The sequence below is a fragment of the Rattus norvegicus genome, chromosome 1, assembly GCF_021556685.1.
Source record: "Rattus norvegicus strain SHRSP/BbbUtx chromosome 1, alternate assembly SHRSP_T2T, whole genome shotgun sequence".
Taxonomy (NCBI): domain Eukaryota; kingdom Metazoa; phylum Chordata; class Mammalia; order Rodentia; family Muridae; genus Rattus; species Rattus norvegicus.
Window position 1 is genome coordinate 239,786,733 of NC_141534.1, and position 20,585 is coordinate 239,807,317.

The window sequence follows — 20,585 nt, forward strand, 5'->3', positions numbered from 1 at the left end:
GTACTTTTATTTTCTTTTTTTGGAGCTGGGGACTGAACCCAGAGCCTTGTGCTTGCTAGGCAAGCGCTCTACCACTGAGCTAAATCCCCAACCCCAATGTACTTTTTAGACCAGTGCCCTTCAACCTTTACAAATATTTTTATATTTATTTTATGTGTGTGCCTGTATGTATGTATGTGTATCACATGCATGCCTGGTGCTCAAGGAGATCAGAAGAGGGCATTGGATCCCTTGGAACTAGAGTTACAGAGTTGTAAGCTGCTGTGTGGGTGTTATTGTTTTCAACTCTGTGTGTGTGTGTGTGTGTGTGTGTGTGTGTGTGTGTGTGTGTGTGTGTAGGCGTACATGTGTGCATACACGCGAATGCCTGAGGAGGCCAGAGTTATCAGTTCCTGATGGAGCTAGAGTTACAGGTGGTCGTGGCAGCTGTCTTAGGTCCTTTACAAGCACAGTATGTACTCCTAACTGATGAGCTAGGTCTGTAGCCCTCCTTTTTTTATGTGCCTCTTAACATATCTACCCCCTACTGTCTTTTCTTTTTCTGGTACTTGAAATTGAACCTAACACCTCACATATCCCAGATATGCTCCCCATCACTGAGCTCTAGCCTGCCTTTTGTGAAGTATCTGGGAAAGAGATGCTTATGTGGTGCTACACGCTTGTAATCCCAGCACTTGGTACATGGAGGCTGTCCTATCAGAGCTTAAGGTCAGCTTCATTTGCATGAAGAGTTTGAGGTTGGCTTGGACTACATAAGACCCTATTGCAAAAAGGGAAAAGGACAGAAAAGTATTTGGGGCCAAAGAGATAGCTGGGTTGTCATTCAGCCTATAATGGGCCAGTGAGATGGCTCAGTTGGCTTTTACATTTTTTTTAAAGATTTATTTATTTATTATATATAAGTACACTGTAGCTGTCTTCAGACACACCAAAAGAGGGCATCAGATCTCATTACAGATGGTTGTGAGCCACTGTGTGGTTGCTGGGATTTGAACTCAGGACCTTCAGTCTCTTAACCACTGAGCCATCTCTCCAGCCCTACAATTTTTTTAAAAAGCATATCAGATACAATATTAACAAGTGTGTAAAACTTACCATTTTAATATGAAAATGTTTCATTCTTTTGAAACAATTCAGTGGCTTGTTATTATCTCAGTGATTTGATAGTATCAGTTAAAATATACACATGTGTACTTGTGCATACTCAGACAATGTATTTTTTCCCTAGGGGTTAAGAGTTACTTGGAAACTTTCTTTAGAAGACAGTTAAAAGCTAGATAAATTGTATTTTTATCTTCATGTAAGAATACCAGTAGTCTTATTTTTAAAATATAGAGAGGGGTATTTGATTAATACTTGGTTTTAAGGAGTGTTTCCCCGCAGTATTTCAGCTGAGACTGGAGTTTCTACTGACTCTTAGAGCTGTCACCAAGGTTTCTGGCATATTGTGTTATGTAAATGTCCTTGAATTTGCATCTGCAATCAGTCCCTTATGAGTCACCTCTAGGTCCTGCCACGTTATGGCAGATTATGCATGTTATGTAAATGCTCTGCTTGCTATCTATAATCAGTCCCTTTTATGCTTCATTTCTAGGTATTACGCCTGTGTATCATAATATGTTTGCTTTAATGAGTGAAACAGAAAGGATCTGGTATCCACCCAATCATGTCTTCCACATAGATGAGTCAACCAGGCATAATATACTCTACAGAATAAGGTACTTTCTGACATTAAGTGATTTGCCTATTAGTAAAAAACAAAGTGAGAGAGTGTCGGCTCTATACGGTGATAATTATGATGTTTTGTTCTGTTGGGATTCCACCTTATGACTTTTGATTATAATTAAGAATTAAGAAAACCAGATGAAAATAGCTTGTATAAAATCAGTCCTTAGTGCCTGGAATATTGCCAGCTTCCCAGGAAATGTGGTGTGTGTGCAGTAAGAAGCAGTCAGCATTCTTTTTTACAAATAAGTTTGTAAAGTTGAAAGTTTTTGTGTCTGTTAATTCATTTAGCAATATATGGCAATATGAAAAATATTAATATTCAGAAAAAAATCCAGATTATTTTTCTATAAAAGGATAGCAAAGAAATAATTTTGGTCTTACAAACAGCTGTCATTCTCCAGACACTTACGTGTTACTTAGTTTGCTTATGACTTAATGAAATATTAAGAGTCTGATGCTGTGACACATTACTCATAGTTATTCATGTTCTTACGGCTTGGAAAGAGCATCCGAGTTCAAACTCAGACCTAGCTCTCTTCATAAACTGCCTTCTAACCAGCTTGCATGTACCTCATTAAGGAGATAATATGTGTAGTATTTATTGTTCATTATTGGATGGTTTTATTTATTTATTTTTATTTGTTGAGACAGGAACTCGTGTATCCCAGACTTCCTCTGACCAAAAGCAACCTGAGGGAGGAAAGGGTTTATTTCTTCCTACAGCCATCTTGAAGGGAAGAGGGGGCAGAAACTCAAAGGAGGAACTCCTAGAGTCAAGAACTGATGTAGAGACCAAGGAGAACCAGCTTACCACCCCTGACCTGCTCAGATATCTTTTTAATACAACCTTGACTCACCTACCCAAAAGTGGAACCATCCACAGGGGGCTAGGCCCTTCACATTGATCACTAATCAGGAATTGTTGGACTACCGACCAGTGTTATGGAGGCAATCTTTAATTGATGTTTCCTTTCCCATATGACTGTAGCTTATATAAGTTGACAAAAATTCTAACCAGCACAATGAATAAATTAGAAACTTGATTAAGAAATGAGAATGTGGGTTGGGGATTTAGCTCAGTGGTAGAGCGCTTGCCTAGGAAGCGCAAGGCCCTGGGTTCGGTCCCCAGCTCCGAAAAAAAGATCCAAAAAAAAAGAAAAGAAGAAATGAGAATGTAATAACTATTCCAAGTATCCATGGTGCACTAAGCCTCTTTGGAGATCACATTTCATGTATGTTCAAGGCAAAGAACTTGAGTAAATATTTCTCCAAAGAAATGTTTGGCATGCTAATAGCTAGTAGGCATCTGAAAAGAAGCTCAGCACCATTAGTCCTGTGAGAAATGTAAATCAAATGTGCTGTTGGGTAACAACCCATCCTCTAAGATAGCAAAAGCAGACAGGCAGACAATAACCAAACAGTAACAAATGCTGAAGATTATCTGTGCTACTTAGAATGCTCACACTCTGCCAGTGAGAAGGAAATGGTACCACCATGTTGGGAAAAGATTGGCCATTTCTCCCAAAGATGAATACAGTGTTGCTAACATGCATCCACAAAAACACTCTTCACTCTTACCTACATTAACATAGAAACAGAAACAACTCAAATGCTTTTAAAGTGATGAACGAATGAGTAAGATAAGGCACATCATAAATCTAGTATTCATTAGGAGAAAGGAAAAAGTGCATGCTACAGTGTTGATGAAAGTTAAAAATGTTATGCTGAGTAAATGAAGTCATATAAAAAGACAACATAGCAAAGCCATTACTTCAAATATAAAGTAAGTAGAATAGGATGGTAAGGGTGGTAGTTCTAGCTGGGGGTTGACAGGGTGACTCACTTGGGTGTGATCGCTAACAGTCATGGAGAAAGAATAAACATGTAAAATTAAACTGGTGATACTGTACCACATTGAATACTACAAATCACTCAACACTGTAATGTGCAAGCCGTATGTAGATGAATTACATCTCAGGGCTTTTAGCTTCAAAAGTGAATGTACTTCATTTTTCTTTCAAAGATACATTTTAATGTTCATTTTCCTAAAGAAGGAGAAATTACCTGTGTGCAGAGTTGACTGCTATCTTTTGATGCCTTTCAGTGTTACTGGACCTAAGACTTCTGCTCTTTTACACCTGCATTTCCCCAGCTCCCTCTGACTGCTTCTCTTACGTCCTGTTGTATATTACACCGAGGCAGGCGATGGGCTTTGGCTTCAGTTACTTACGTTCCTTTGCCGCTATTCTTGCTTGGTGCTGTGTTTGCTTGTTTGTTTATGGAGACAGTGTTATCCAGGTAACCCAGGATCGTCTCAAACTCATGCTTCTCCAGCCTCAGCTCCTTGGAGTTAGGATTACAGATGTGCTCCAGTGTGTTTTACTCTGTTCCTTGTGTTTTCTGCTGACATCATCGTTATGTTATTACACAGAAAGCCTTTTGTTTCACAGCCTGTATTCAACACTGCTGTTTGTGTTTTATAGCACAGCATTAATTAATAACTTAGTGTGTTGAGGGTGCCTGGACTGACTGTGTTTATGCTTGAACTCTGGGGGCTGATCGAATGCTCCAATTGTCTTGCAGGTTTTACTTTCCTCATTGGTACTGCAGTGGCAGCAACAGAACCTATAGGTACGGAGTATCTCGTGGGGCTGAAGCTCCTCTCCTTGACGACTTTGTCATGTCTTACCTTTTTGCTCAGGTATAATTATAATTATATTAATTTTTTGTATGTGTATTAAACCAGAACTTTCTTCCTAGATAGTATATATCTTAAGTAGGGTAAGTAAGCTTCATGTGGGAAGATTGCAGTTCTAACTTAGGCACCAGGTATAAAGAGATAAAGGCATAGTCCATTTGATAACAGTTTTCAATCTCATGATTTACAGATGTATTTTATAATGATTGCTTGGATTGACCCTTCCAAAATCACTTTTTTTTTCTTTTAGGATCTAAGTCACTTTAAGGATTTTTTTAAAAAGGTAGAATAAATTTAACATACAATTCATGTGGCCGTTGGATGGTAAAATTCTGTAGAGTTTTTAATAAATAAATTTTGGATACTTTCATGTTTAGATGGTAGGCGGTAAAAATGTAACAAGATTCCTCTACAACACAAGAAGTGAGCTGTGATAGTTGTTAGTCTCCTCAAGTGATCTGATCCTTAGAGTGGGAGCTGCGTTCCGCTATTCATGGTGATACACTTCTGTAGTGTTATTTGAACATTTCATACTGCAGTCTACTCTATTTATTATCTTGAATTAAACAGTAAGTGAAATTTTTTAAATTACTTTATTTTCATGGGCTGCTCCTTTTAACTATGTTATCAGGGAAAGAAACATGATAAGACAAATTCAAGAAAATGAAACAAAACAAACAAAAATGAAACAAAATGAAAACATAAACTTCTACTGCATCATTGTGAGTGTGTAGTCAGTCACGAGCACTTTCAGCCGTCCCAGGCTCTCTGGGGCGCCCTGTGCTCTCTTCTTGTTGTATTCCATGTCTTTGCTCTGCTTCGAATCATAAAAATCACATCAGGCTTCAAACCTCCCATGAAACCTTTTAATTATGCCAGTTGTATACACTTTTAACTGTCTCTCGGTTCCTAAAGTATCTGCTGTGTGGTACTCTGCATTATATTACCTGACGTTGTAATCATCTGCTTTTGTGTTTTAGCTTCCAAGAAAAAAAGTCTGGTCCTTTTGGTGGGTTAAGACCACCTTCTATGTTTCTTTGTATTCCACTCAAAGTCTAGCACGGTGCCTCCCATGTGAGCTGAAATCAGTGTACACTTGGTTAATTAACATTTATTTTAGTTTAGGCTTTCTTTATGTTTTTAAGATAAAGCTTTAAGACCAGGCAATGGTGGCACATGCCTTTAATCGTGCCATTGGGAGACAGAGGCAGATGGATCTCTATGAGTTCCAGGACAGCCAGGGATACACAGAGAAACCCTGTCTCTAAACACAAACAGACAAAACAAAGACAAAAAGAAAGAAAAGAGAAAGTAAGATAGGCTGTGAACCCAATTTAAATCAGTTTCTATTTGTACATGAACCTTGGTCAATATTTTGTGGTAAAATATTTTAAAAATAAAAGCAGAAATTGACTTAATACCTTTAAATGCATATTTTAGAAGTTATAGCATACAACATAATTAAGTGCAGCAGTAAAATCTGAGCCATTTCCTCGTCATTTGTGCTTTTCAGTGGCGGCATGATTTTGTTCATGGGTGGATAAAAGTACCTGTGACTCACGAAACTCAGGAAGAATGTCTTGGCATGGCAGTGTTAGACATGATGAGAATAGCTAAGGAGAAGGACCAGACTCCCCTGGCTGTCTATAACTCCATCAGGTAATGTCCTCTTGTAAAGCGTTGGGTAGTTTATATACTTTACTGGTATTTCCTGTGTTTGCTCACACGTTTTGATTTTTATAATGAAATGGAGAGGTTATGGCGATGGCCCAGTGAGTGAAGCACTTACTGCACAGATAGAAGGTCTGAGTTCATGTCTCTGAGCCCACGGACAGGCTGGGATGACAGTGTGCATCTGGAGCTGGAGCTGGGCAGCTAAGGGCAGACAGACCTCAGGATGTTGCTGACCACCATTTCAGTCAGCACAGTGAAACAGGTCCAGGCTCAGAAAGAGCCTCTGTCAAACAAGGTAGAGGGGCTGGAGAGATGGCTTCTTGGGTAGAGGGGCTTGTGCTTGCTGCACCAACCCAATGACCTGAGCTTGGTCCCCGAAGCCCACAGAAAGCTGGAAGGAGACCACTGACCTGACAGAATTATCTCTGACCTCCAAGCAAGTGCCATGGCAGTAGGCCCCCAAATATGGACACACCCACAGTAATATTAAATAAACTTTAAATAGGGTCTGGAGAGATGAGGCGGCAGTCGCGAGCGCTGGCCGCTTTCCAAGAGCACCCAGGTCTGATGATTCTCAGCACCCACATAGTAGTTTCACAGTCAATTGTAACTCCAGTCCAAGGGCATCTGATTCCCTGCTCTGGCCTTTGCTGGCATCTGCATGCATTTGATGCATGGACATACATGCAAGCAAAACATAGAATAATACTTTAATTAAAAAATATTAGGTGGGAAGTGATAAAGACCCCCATCTTGACGTCTAACCTCCTTGAGGTTGCACAGCAAATAACCAGCACATACACACTCCCTCACATATACTCCACAAACTCAGAAGTTAGATAAAAATTATGGCGGCAAACTTTCTTACTATAGCGTCACTCTGTAGAAGAATTGCATTTTGGGGGTATATAATACCACAGTTGTTCATTATTTGGTTTACTTGTTCTGAAAAGACTAGGTAAGTTCAGAATAATGGAAGAAATACTTGAAGGCATAATATTTCATGCCTAGTTCTTATATCGTGCACATGATCTGGAGCAATATTTTTCAAATCATGGTTCATAATTTATGTGTGTTAGATTTCTATGTGGAATATAACCTGGAAGACTTGTATTCTGAGTGTGAGGGGACACATACAACAATGACGTTTATACAAGTAATTTGGACTTAACTTTCTGCAAACTGGAAGACTCATAATGGGTTCTACAGACTAGCCCTAATGGCTGTAAAATGTCTACTTTAAAAAATATACGTGTGTGTGTGTGTGTGTGTGTGTGTGTGTGTGTGTGTGTGTGTGTGTGTGTGAGATAATGCTTCTGTGATGCTTTGAGGATATGTATTTTTATTTAAATATTTCTAAGTAGAATTTCTACTTATGTGATAATTCAAATTTACCTTCTTGAGAAAACCTTCCAAAGCAACTATATCATTTTATATTCCCATGGGTGATACAAGAATTTCCTAACGTTTCCAACACTTGTTAGTGTTTGTCTTTTTATTTGTTTGTTACATTTTTTGAGGCAAGGTTTTTGTACATAGCTGTGACTAACATGGAACTCAGAGTGTACACTGGGTGGTCTAGAGTGCACATGGAACTCAGTGAAGTGTGTACACTAGGTGGTCTAGAGTGCACAGAGTAAGCCTGCCGTTGCCACACATGAGGTGGGATTAAAGGTATGGGCCGCTATGCCCTGCATATTACTCATCTTTTCCCACCCGGGTAGGGGTTAGTGGTGTCTGATGGTGGTTTTGGTTTTATTTCCCTGTGACTACTGATGATTAGTAGCCTTTGAAAAGCTTACTGACCAAATGCATATCTTATCTGAAGAATGTTCATTTAAATTCTTGGTAATTTTTAAAGTGAGTCATTTATATTCACTTTAAATGTATTTAAATAAATCAATGTATTTATATTTTATCATTGCATGTAAAAATTCTTTTTATATTCTGGATGCAAGATAAGACTCCAGATACAAGTTATCACATTAAAAACTTATAAATGCTTTTTTATACTTTGTGAATTATTATTTTATTATTAATTTCTTGATCGAATTATTTGTAGAACTAAAGTGACTAGATATAAAGTTAGAGGTCAAATGAATGAAATGTGAGCTGATCAGAAACTAGGCCATTTTAGTGTTTCCTCCAGGACATGTGATAGGTTGGGTTACTATGAGAAAAATGAATGAGAGAGAAAAAGAAAGTGATAGATTGATACAGAAGAGGACTGTAAGGAAAAGTGAAACAAAAGGTAACCTAGGTTTCCAGGGCTTATGGAAATGGGTGAATTATGGTATGCCCCATTTATTCCTACTTAGAGACTAAGAGGATACTTGGGAAGAAGTCTAGGGGGACTCATAACTTTGTTTAGACACCTTCCTTGAGGAACTTTTGAGGCATATACATTGCATGGGCAAACTGACCTGCCTTTGAGGTGTATGGGTTTAGAGCATAATGATCAGGGATAGAGAAAAGCAAGGCAGTGAGAGAGACAGTCTGGAGAAAAAGACAGTAGATGAGAAGAGGGTCCACATGGAGTCTTGAGGAATTACACAGTATTTACTCACAAAGCATAACTACCATTAATCCAAAATGGAGATTGACAAGGAATGGACAAGGAGATGTAATAAAATCAAGGAGGTGAAGGGAAGAGACTTACAAGGAGAGAAAGATAGTGGCATGAATGCTGCTGAGAGAGGCAAGTAGGAACACAGGTGTGTTTAGTAAATGAGGGAGGCTTTCCGGACTGTAGCAAGAGCCCTGCCCTTCCCTTCCCTGCCCTTCCCTGCCCTGCCCTGCCCTGCTCTCCCCTCCCCTCCCCTGCCCTTCCCTCCCCTCCCCTGCCCTTCCCTGCCCTTCCCTGCCCTCCCCTGCCCTCCCCTGCCCTTCCCTGCCCTCCCCTGCCCCCTTCCCTGCCCTCCCCTGCCCTTCCCTGCCCCCTTCCCTTCCCTGCCCTCCCCTCCCCTGCCCTTCCCTGCCCTCCCCTTCCCTCCCCTTCCCTGCCCTCCCCTGCCCTCCCCTGCCCTCCCCTCCTTGGATGGTGCCCCGGAGCCATGCTGGCATGAGCTGAGCAAGAGCATGGGAATGACTCCCTAAACTCTTTCACCGAGCACTGCGGACTCTGTTGCTGCAAGGGACGGGAATCAAGACAAACTGAAATTTAATATGGGAAGACATAAACATGTGGGTAGAAGAGAAATAATACACAGTATGGTTGAGAGCTCTCTGTCTCTGTCTGTCTTTCTGTCACTCTCTGTCTCTCTGTCTCTCTCTCTGTCTCTCTCTCTCTCTCTCTCTTTCTCAGTGTGTGTGTTTTATAGGAAGGAGAAGTATGAATGGATGATACATGTTAAAGAAATAGCTTTTATCTTGCAGGTTTATACCTAATTTATTACATTGGTGGGAAGGAGAAAATGAGTGTGAATGTGTATAGATTTGTTAGCAGAAATCTCACAGAATTCCCAGTTAGACCTCTCACCCCAGCAGGCACACACAGTCTGCACGAAGAGATAAAGGCATTTGTTGAGAAAGAATGTGAGGAAGAGTGTTACTGAGGTTTGAAACAGAAAACCGTTTGGTTTAAAATAGCTGCGGAACTTGGGTAAATTAACAGAACAGAGAAGTGCTGTAGAAGAGTGTGCTTGATGGAGCTGTGGGAAAGTGGTAATTATCAGCCTAGAACATAACCCGGGTGCCCTGTAAAGTAGCTTTCTCTAGCAATTGTGGCTACTGGACCTCACAGCTTTGAGAGCCTTGTGCAGACTGGGAAAAGGTATAAGCTATGGCACTCTGGTAATACCAGTCAGTTCCAAAAAATAAAACAAAATTCTGATTTTTAAAATATTTGTTGATATTGTATATCTATAATATTATCATGACCAATTTCTGCAACTTGAGGAGCTCTGGCCATGCCTCACCACTCACATTGAAAGGGTGTAAGCATCCTCGAAGGCATAGACTAATTAAATGACATTTAATTATAAAATTACATAGCTGGAATTTTAATGGCTTTGTAGCTGTCAGTTAAAAAATCCTTTAAAATAATGAGTACTCAGTCTAAGGTCTAGCATTTGAATAGGCCCAGGATGGTATAGATGATCTTATGAAGTGACGCACACAATATTCAGAGAACACAGGCTGGAACCCCTAACTCACCTCTAGAGCAAATACTAGACAGCTTTCCTCGTAAGAACGAGCCAGTTAAGAGGTGGATGCTTGGAGTAAAGATGTGCATGGAGATTAAGTGCAGATGTACGTCAGAAACACAGCTATCTTCTCAAGGCTATCGTACATAGAAATGAAAATACAGAAGAATTACAACATTTCCAAAAGGAATTGACTTGAGTAGAATGAAATTGTTAGGACTTACTGACGCTAAGCTCACAAAATAATACAGACAATATAGTGTTTATATGGCAAACAACAGTGTCCAACCATCCAGAATTCAGATAAAATTTGAAGTATAGCATTATAGGAGATATTTGTAGCACAGAGAAATAAATGGTCAAACTTACAAATCATTTCAGGCATATAAGGTAATTAGAGAAAACAAACTTTTAGAGACTTTATTATTATCTAGACTGAGCACTCATTTTGCTTAAGGAAGAACATTAATTTGTCACATTATAAGCTGTGCTGTCACTCAGAAAATGCACATCAAACGGAAATTTAAGGCTTCTAGCATATGTATTAAATGGTAGCTATGCTGAACCTGCTTACTGTGGGAGAAGGTAGGAACCAATCTGAATCTCTTTTGTTCTGTTTTGTTTTCCGTGTACTTGTTCTTTCTAGCTACAAGACGTTCTTACCGAAGTGCGTGCGAGCGAAGATCCAGGACTATCACATTTTAACTCGGAAGCGGATAAGGTACAGATTCCGCAGGTTCATTCAGCAGTTCAGTCAGTGCAAAGCCACTGCCAGGAACCTAAAACTTAAGTATCTCATAAACCTGGAGACCCTGCAGTCTGCCTTCTACACAGAACAGTTTGAAGTAAAAGAATCTGCAAGAGGTCCTTCAGGTGAGGAGATTTTTGCAACCATTATAATAACTGGAAACGGTGGAATTCAGTGGTCAAGAGGGAAACATAAGGAAAGTGAGACACTGACAGAACAGGTAATCCTAATGATACATTCTTGCTTTTCTTATTTATGTAGAATGTCCGTAAAAGCAAAGTAAATGTGGTTGTTTGAGTAAATTCTTGATGTTCTCTGCTGATAGAAATGGTATTTGTGTAAAAAAGCTCTAACTATAGCTTGTATCACAATGTTTTTAAATGTTTTGTTAATTTTTGTGGCAAAATAATTAGTAATGACTATAAAGTCAACATTGTTTCCTTTATTCTTTAACTTATTGAAATTTAAATATAATCATAAAGCTAATTAAATGAAAAAGTTTAACTGATTTCAATAATAAGTTTTATTGTATTTGCATTGCAGCTCTTAAACTTGTTCACATGTATCATTCGTATGATTTCAGTGATTTAGTATTATTTTTTACAATAGTTGATAATTCCCCATTTTTCTGACAATCGTTCTTTTTAATATTAATTGGGTTAAGTTCTATATCACACTGTCATACTTTAATGTTCTCATTTTTAAGTCAATACAAGATACATGAACATAGTCAATATTAGGAGAAGTGATCCCACTAAAGCCTGTACATTGCTATCAATGCCTTTTAAAGAATTTTAAGTGACTGTCATCACCCTCTCAAGCTTTGAAATGTCCCTATAACTTCCTAAATGCTCTTGGTTGCAGGATTTACAGTTGTATTGTGATTTTCCTGATATTATTGATGTCAGTATTAAGCAAGCAAATCAGGAATGCTCAACTGAAAGTAGAGTTGTGACCGTCCACAAGCAGGACGGGAAGGTCTTGGTAAGTCTGTCGCTGCACACACTAGCAGTGTAATAGTCTCAGTACCAAAGTTACTTAGCTAGTTCGACTAGAGGTGTAAGTATGCTCTAAAAAGTGCCAGCCCAGCAAACCTTTCATTGTTTGCACATTTGGGACTAGATGAGAAGGTGGGCAGGTAGGAGGAGACATCCTTCTGTTTTGCTTGAATCATCATTTCTCTTACATCGAATCCACTGGTGTTCAGAATCCCACATTTGTCTAGTTTTTCCATGTATATCAACTGGAGTACCTGTTGCCATTCTCCCTGGAGATTGTGTCAACTTAGAAATTAATTTGGAGTTTTGTTCTTGTTGTTTTGTTTTTGTTTTTTATGAGACAGGGTCTCACTATGTGTCTTTGGTTGTCCTGGACCACATTCTGTAAACTAGGCTGGCCTTGAATTCACAGTTCTGCCTCCCAAGGGCTGGGAGTAACGGCATGTGCCATTGTGTCCAGTTTAAGAGATATTAATGGGGTTGGGGATTTTGCTCAGTGGTAGAGCACTTGCCTAGGAAGTGCAAGGCCCTGGGTTCGGTCCCCAGCTCCGAAAAAAAGAACCAAGAAAAAAAAAAGAGATATTAATATGTTGCATTGTACAAAAATATTTTAAAATTTCTAATGATCATTTTCAATTTTTTTGTTTAAGTTTAATTCAATATAGGCTTTTAAAAATTATTACTTTGAATATTTTGATAAATGGAACATAAGTACTTTTAAAAATGTGTATGTACTTTTCTATTAGATAAGGTGCCACATTTTTGATTGATTATATGTTCATATATATGTATTTTAATAAAAAAAATCGCAGCATACTTTCATATCCTATCACTTTAGTTTCTAGTACATGTATTTTAGCCTGAGCAGTATATAAAAATAAATGTTCATATTTATAATTAATCTCAATCTTTATATAGATTAGATTTCTAGTTGAGTCCCAGCAGGGTCATTGAAATTTACAGTTAAATTATGATGTTGAGTGGCTCACTTGGAGGGTGGGCCAAGGCTGTGTTTGGGAGGGTCTTGCATGTCAGGTAGAAGGATCTGTTAGATGATGCTGGGTAATTGGAAGTTATAAAAAATATTTGAACAATTTAGAGGAAATCAACCAGATTAGAGTATAGAGAATTTCCAACATTAGAACTTCATTGATTTTAATTCCACGGTTTTCCTTCTCTTTTCTGATTAGGAAATAGAACTTAGCTCATTAAAAGAAGCCTTGTCATTTGTGTCGTTAATTGACGGGTATTACAGACTAACTGCGGATGCACACCATTACCTCTGTAAAGAGGTGGCTCCTCCAGCCGTGCTTGAAAACATACACAGCAACTGTCACGGCCCAATTTCGTGAGTAATGCTGAATTTCAGAGTGCAGTTCTAGGGGCTGGCTAGTAGGTTAGCATGAGGACCAATCCCAGGTCCACAGTCCATCGTGGAGGGAAATCAGCAAGAGCTCACACAAGAACTGAAGCATGAAAAACCCCTGCTTCCTTTTTAACTATCCTTGTTTACTAGCCTCCTGCTCTCCAGGTCCGCCTGCCTAAGGAAAGCACCACAGAGTAGGCTGCACCCTCCCACATCACAGGACAGTCAGATAAATCCCCAGAAATGGCCACAGGCCAGTCCAGCCTGAGCAGTCTTTCAGCTGGCACTCCCGTGTCCGGGTGGCTCTTGGTTGCTTGTTCAGCCTGATAAAACATCTCTCCTGGACAGTGACCAGGTGACCACCACCTCTGCAGGCATCACTCCTATTGTTATGTAAATTACATCGTGCTTTCAAGGGCTGCATCTTTGAATTTTATGCACATACTAATTCACTTTGTATATAGCAAACTTTTGGACTAGTATTTTCTAGTCATGGCAGATCTTCTGTTAGATTTGATACTGTCATAAATATAGAAAGGTAATTTTGTATTAGTCTTCTGTGATAGAAGAGACATGAGAAATTCTATGGGAGTATATCTTTTAAATTATTCAATTTGTAAAAAGAAAGCAGAACATTAAAATGAATGACGTTGTATTGACGTCATTACATGTATTGACCATTACATAAACTGTTAAGTTATTTACTCAACAGCCCAAATTTTTATGTCTATCATTGTGTCTAATAGGTGTGATAAGAGATTAGAGAACATATGAGGGATCGCCTGGAGGGACTAGCAGGTACTTTATAAAGGCTCCAGGTCGGATGAGTACAGTAATAGAGCAGGTCAGCTTACGAAGACGAGTGAAGTAGTCAGTTTATTACATACGACACACGTTTGTAAGATAGAACTAGAAATGTCATGTTAGAGATAATTAAAGGAGTTCGTCCTGTTAGGGAGGACCTTGCCATGAAGGATTGTGTCACCTTAGTGAGTAGGGATGGATACAATCACGTCGGTGTGTTGATGGGCAGAACAGGGGTGGGGAAGCAGAGCTTATGAAGGTTGTATTGTTTCATAGTATCTTAAAATAATATAATTATTCCTTGAGTTGGTTTGAACTCACCACAAAATAACTTGATATACTTATTTCTCTTGAAAACAAATTTTAAAAATCTAAAGTAGGGAGTGTTCTGAGAACTGATTTTTACTTGGTTGTTGTGGCCTTTGTCATGGTCACATGTGCTGCCATTCATGTTATCTCTCCTTACCTTGCAGAATGGATTTTGCCATCAGCAAACTAAAGAAGGCAGGAAACCAGACTGGACTGTATGTACTTCGATGTAGCCCTAAGGACTTCAACAAATACTTCCTGACCTTTGCCGTTGAGGTTAGTGTGTCACAGTTATTAATAGCAACATGTTGTGTAACTTGTATTTCTCCCTCAAGAAGTATTTCATTTTTAATACTCAGAATTATAGCTCTTGATATGGTAATTGGCATAATAATGCTTGACATATCTTAATATATTATAAAATAAATGATGCATAAGGTTAATAATAAATCTATAAGTATATAAATATATAATGCCTTTGTTTCTGATATTTTATTTTTTGATGTTTGAGTATTAGCAATATGTCAAGTGGTATTTCATTAAGTATACTCGAGTCTGCTCACAAAAAATGAAAATATTTACATATACAATGTATGTAAGAGTGCACTGGACCTTCACTGTAAGCGCGTGTGGTTTGGATCTCGTCTAAGACTGTTTTTACCCATAGTTATCTTTAAAATATATATGAGGCAACTACGTGCTCTAAATCTTGAGAGGATTTGTAGCAAATCTAGATTTATTTTATAAAAATATAGAATGCTACTCAATATTTTCATAAAATCACCTGTCTTGTACTCAGCATGTGCAGGAAAGGAATTGTCTAAATGTAGGTGTATTTATCTCATCACGTCACCATTACATAAACTGTTAAGTTATTTACTCAACAGCCCAAATTTTTATGTCTATCATTGTGTCTAATAGGTGTGATAAGAGATTAGAGAACATATGAGGGATCGCCTGGAGGGACTAGCAGGTACTTTATAAAGGCTCCAGGTCGGATGAGTACAGTAATAGAGCAGGTCAGCTTACGAAGACGAGTGAAGTAGTCAGTTTATTACATACGACACACGTTTGTAAGATAGAACTAGAAATGTCATGTTAGAGATAATTAAAGGAGTTCGTCCTGTTAGGGAGGACCTTGCCATGAAGGATTGTGTCACCTTAGTGAGTAGGGATGGATACAATCACGTCGGTGTGTTGATGGGCAGAACAGGGGTGGGGAAGCAGAGCTTATGAAGGTCGGTGTGCTGTGCCAGTGTTAGACAGGGAGGGAACCTGTTACAGATGGCGGGTGTGGCACACGATTAAAGCCCTTCTGAGGCACTGCCTCAGGACTTAGAGCTTAACCATGGAGATATTCTGTTGGTTGGGTTTTGATAGCCCTTTTGACTGAATAATCTCCATAATTACCATTGTGATTTTTCTCCTTTTTATAACTAAACTTACACAGCGAGAAAATGTTATTGAATATAAACACTGTTTGATTACAAAGAATGAGAATGGAGAGTACAACCTCAGTGGGACTAAGAGGAACTTCAGTAGTCTTAAGGACCTTTTGAATTGCTACCAGATGGAAACTGTGCGCTCAGACAGTATCATCTTCCAGTTCACCAAATGCTGTCCTCCAAAGCCGAAAGGTAACATAACTCTCCTGTTAGTCTAGAGGCGCTGTCATGCTTTGCACAGGGTGGGGGGAGATTTCAGAAGTAGGCAAAAGGCAGTGCCACATGAGAGCGAACACCAGCTTCTACTACTAATTCCTGTGACTGGTTCTTTCATGTGCCTTTAGGATTTTAGTTTCTTGTTTTTAAAATGAAATAGCGATTGTAAATCTCTTAAAATAATTTCTTTAAAATTCCTAGAAAATAAATTCTGTTAAGAAGTGACTGTATATTTGAATGTGCTTATTAGCTAGTAAGAGTATTTCAGTCAGAGTTGAATAATAAAATTCCTAAAATAACACAGTACACTCGTGTCATTTATCTGGAGCAGGTCATAGTTTTGCTGTGCTTTGATTATTTACAGACCTAACCACATATGAAATAGTTACATTGTGGGTTATTTTTTTTCCAGATAAATCAAACCTTCTTGTCTTCAGAACAAATGGTGTTTCTGATGTTCAGCTCTCACCAACATTACAGAGGCATAATAATGTGAATCAAATGGTGTTTCACAAAATCAGGAATGAAGATTTGATATTTGTAAGTTCATCTTGATAATTGGGTGTTTTTTTTTTGTCCCTTTAAAGCAATGTCTTTTTAAGTTTCTTAGCTGAAAAGTACATTCACGTTATATTTGACATATTTTATTATAACTTATTAAATTGTACTTGAATTTCAAGATTCATCATTTATAAAATTTATAATCTTAGAAAATATGCAATCTTACAACATAAATTAGAATTAATTAATAATGGAGATATAGTCTCTTCTCAGAAGTTTAAAAATATTCCTTTGGGAAATTTAAGTTAAAGACACCTGTTTTAGTTCCCATGTATGGAAGCAAGTAAAGGTAATTCAGTAGATTATCTGTAAGGAACGGAAGGCAGAATAGTCCTGGGATGTGACAGCTTGACTAGTGTGTGGTGTGAGAAGGTGAGAGCTGGTCTTTGTATCAGGTTAGAATACAAAGAAAGGACTAATCCTGGACTTGAGTTAAAAGTGAGACTTAGGATACAGCTGGAACCTGCAAGAGGATGCATCCAGTGAATTGAGTGTGAAATGCTTGCCTACTAGCAAGAGGAGAAGAAAACGAATATTGTCTGTTTTAATTGATTTAGAGAGAAAAAAGAGGAGTTTATAAGCTTTTGAGTTTAGGCTTTGTTATATTACTTACACGATCTGAGAAATACCAAGCCAGGAAGTTAAAGACCATACCACAGGTGCTTGGGAGAAAACACATGCACAGTTTTGGAAAAACACCCTCTGAGCCATAAGTATAGGTCAGGCAATGGGGGAGAGAGGCAGGAATGAAGAGCTTTAGGACATCCTCAGCTATACATGGAGTTGAAAGCGATTCTGGACTATGTGATACCCTGCCTTAAAAACAAAGCAAACGACCTGAAGGGAAAGAGATGTTCTCTTAACTCAGGCTCCAAGGGTTCCCATAGATAAACCACCCCGAGAATAGGCTTTCAATTCAAAAATTAAAACATGCAGGGAAACTACCCAAGATTAAATAGAGGTCATCAAACCAAGCCAACATTAAACTTAAACTTGTAATAGTTTTGTATAGTTTTCAAGAATAGTCCATAAAATGTAGGTACCTTTAAAGAGCAAACATGTAAGATGTATTACTTAAAGACAGAATTCCAGCAAAGAAGGTATAGTTGTGTAAAATCTACTTGTCCTTGCCACTTAGTTGACAGACAGTGTAGAAAGCAGGCTCCTCTCCCAACACTGATGTGAGAGTGAGGGAACTGGAAAGCAGACCTGATACAGCTCAAGGGTGTTTGTCCAGGATTTTTAAATGAAATATACTGGCTTATGCCTGCCACCTGCATGCTCAGGAGACTGAGCTAGGAAGAGAGTAAGCTTGAGGCTGGCTTGGGGTACAATCCCCAGCCTGAATTCAGCCTGAGAAGCAGTGACCACACAGCTGAGATGGCTAACGGCAGCGAAGAGGGACATAGAGAGGGGGAACTGCAGAATGTGAAGGGATTATTTTTCAGGTATGATGGAAACAGAGAACAGCCGGGGAACTTGACTGTTGGAAGTACTATGTGGTGGAGCTTGCATTTAAACATGGCAGCTTCAGGCCCTAGGCTTTCAGCAGTTACTCTGGGCAGATCCCTGATAATTGGTAGTACTCAGTAGTGGGGGTAGATGTCCATCTCGTTATTTCAGGCTTCGGTACTTTTGTGTATTTATTTACTTATTAGTCAAAGCAATTCTGTAGGAAAATGTATTATTGCTCATTATATGAAGAGTCCAAGGCAAACTGAGTTCAAGGTCAGCCTGGGCCCATAGGGAAAAGAAAGAGAAGTGGGAGAGGGAGGGGCAGGGGTGAGAACACCCAGGTAACAGAAGCACAGAGGGACTCAGCAGCCTCCAGAAGGGCAGCTGGGGAGTGGAAAGCAGTCAGGTTTCCTCCCTCCACACACCGCACTGCTCTGCCTTTGTGTTGTGCTAGGAGGAAAGCCTAAGAGGGATCATTTGTAAACACATTCAGGCAAACACCGACTCTTTTCTGAGCACAGTAATTGTAGCCATTGCAGGAGATATGAAAGCACGAGTGAAATATGCTTCCTTCATTATTCCTTGTTTTTGTTTTTAAATATTATTAAAGGAAGAAGGGCAGAGAATTAATCTCAAACCTCAAGTTTAGGTTCAGTTCATAACAAATGTTTACCATTTTAAAAACAGGATGTATTTTCATTTTCTAGTTTCTTTACTTCATCTGCCTTTATTCACCTCTCACTCACCTTTTTTCTTTTAAAGAATGAAAGCCTTGGCCAAGGCACTTTTACAAAAATATTTAAAGGTGTAAGAAGAGAAGTTGGAGATTATGGTCAGCTGCACGAAACCGAAGTTCTTTTGAAAGTCCTAGATAAAGCACATAGAAACTATTCAGAGGTGTGTATGTCTGCTGGGTTCCTCACGTATCTTTTTATACTATGTGTGTGTATTCATAAGCACAAATGCATGTGTGTGACTTCAAGATTATAAAATCGTATGCTCTTATATATATTAATTGTGAATGAGATAGGTTTCACTATGAAATACTTGAACACACAGGATATATTTCAGGCATTTAGTCTATTGCTTTCTCATGTCCCCCTCGCAGTGGTCCTCTTTCTGCTGACCTCTGGTCGACTGTTTCGTCTTTGACCTAATGTGCTTTATTAGGGTTGCCTACATGAGTGTGGATGAAGGTTTATTTACACGAATGTACTCACTTTACCACTAACAAAATATGTCTCCATCCCCTATCAAGCAGTAAAATCCTTAGGCAGTGGTAGGTCCCATGAGCTCCTCCTCCCTCCCTGAGAGAGTATTGAGAGGCCTCATCTGTGTACACCTGGCCAGGTAAGCACAACTGCTTTGTGTTCAGAGTGAGACGCCACGTGAGGCCAGCAGTGAGCGCTGCACACCGCCCTTCCCCTGTAGCACACAGTTTCCCCCGCTGGGTCCTTGTAGACATGGTATTTACTTTCCCACTGCTGTGATGATGGACACTGCGACCAGAAGCAAAGTATAAAGGGCTTCATCTTCACCTGCAGTTCCAAAGGGTAAGAGTCCACCATAGCAGAGCAGGCCTGACCTGGTGACAGGAGGAGGAACAATGAGAACTGAAGTGTGAAGCGATGGTAGCCCTCAAAGACTCCTCAGTGAACTACTTCCTCTAGCAAGGCTCTATCTCCCAAAGCTCCCACAGTCCTCCCCTCAGCTCCATCAACTAGAAGCTGTTAGACACGTAACCATGTGGGAGCATTCCTTAGTCAGACGATCAGAGTGGGTGACAGAGATGTTCTTCATGGCTGAGAATGTGAGTCACGTATTCTCAGCACTTTGATGAGCTAGGGGCATCTTGTCTGACTGATTGGTGTTTTTGCATACAGGAGCCATAGTTGAGTAAGAAGGCTGTTTGTGATAGTTTTGGCCTAGCAGCTACACTGTGAGGGCTGGCCAGCAGGGGGGAAGCTTCCAGCCCAAATCTGGCGTGATTTATTTCTGTCCTAAGACTCAGATGTGTGGCATCTTCAGCACTAGGCGATTAGAGCATAGCCTGGTGCCCAGCCAGTAGCCGTGGGGATTGTATGTATTGTCCTGAGGGCCTGAGGCCTCATTGGCCAGCCTTAGGAGGGAGGTAGCCCACCTCTGGAGCTAGGATTACCACTTAGCATCCTGTGGCTTCTGGGAACAGCTTTATCTATACATCAAGATCCCTCTGTTCAAACTCCTGTGGTTTATATTTTATTTTTTGTTAGTTTATAGATATTTGATTTACTTAGAGATTTTCACACATGAATTTTTCTTAAGTGCCCCCTCCCTTCTGTCTCTCCCCTCCTCCATCCTTCAATTTTTTTTTTTTTATCTCTAGCCTTCCCTTCTGCTTTTATATCTACACATTCTGTTACCCCCTCTTCCCTCTCAAGCTCTTTGCTTGTATTTGG

General features: G+C 39.5%; 1 protein-coding gene across 1 annotated transcript in view; it reads left to right on the forward strand.

Annotated features, from left to right (window-relative positions):
* Jak2 (Janus kinase 2) overlaps positions 1-20,585 on the forward strand; it is a 58,880-nt gene that overhangs the window by 23,774 nt on the left and 14,521 nt on the right. Inside the window, 10 exon segments of the mRNA NM_031514.1 lie at positions 1,595-1,718; positions 4,312-4,429; positions 5,940-6,085; positions 10,892-11,213; positions 11,858-11,977; positions 13,182-13,339; positions 14,635-14,746; positions 15,921-16,107; positions 16,544-16,671; positions 18,910-19,044. Of these exon segments, the coding sequence (NP_113702.1) occupies positions 1,595-1,718; positions 4,312-4,429; positions 5,940-6,085; positions 10,892-11,213; positions 11,858-11,977; positions 13,182-13,339; positions 14,635-14,746; positions 15,921-16,107; positions 16,544-16,671; positions 18,910-19,044 (1,550 nt within the window).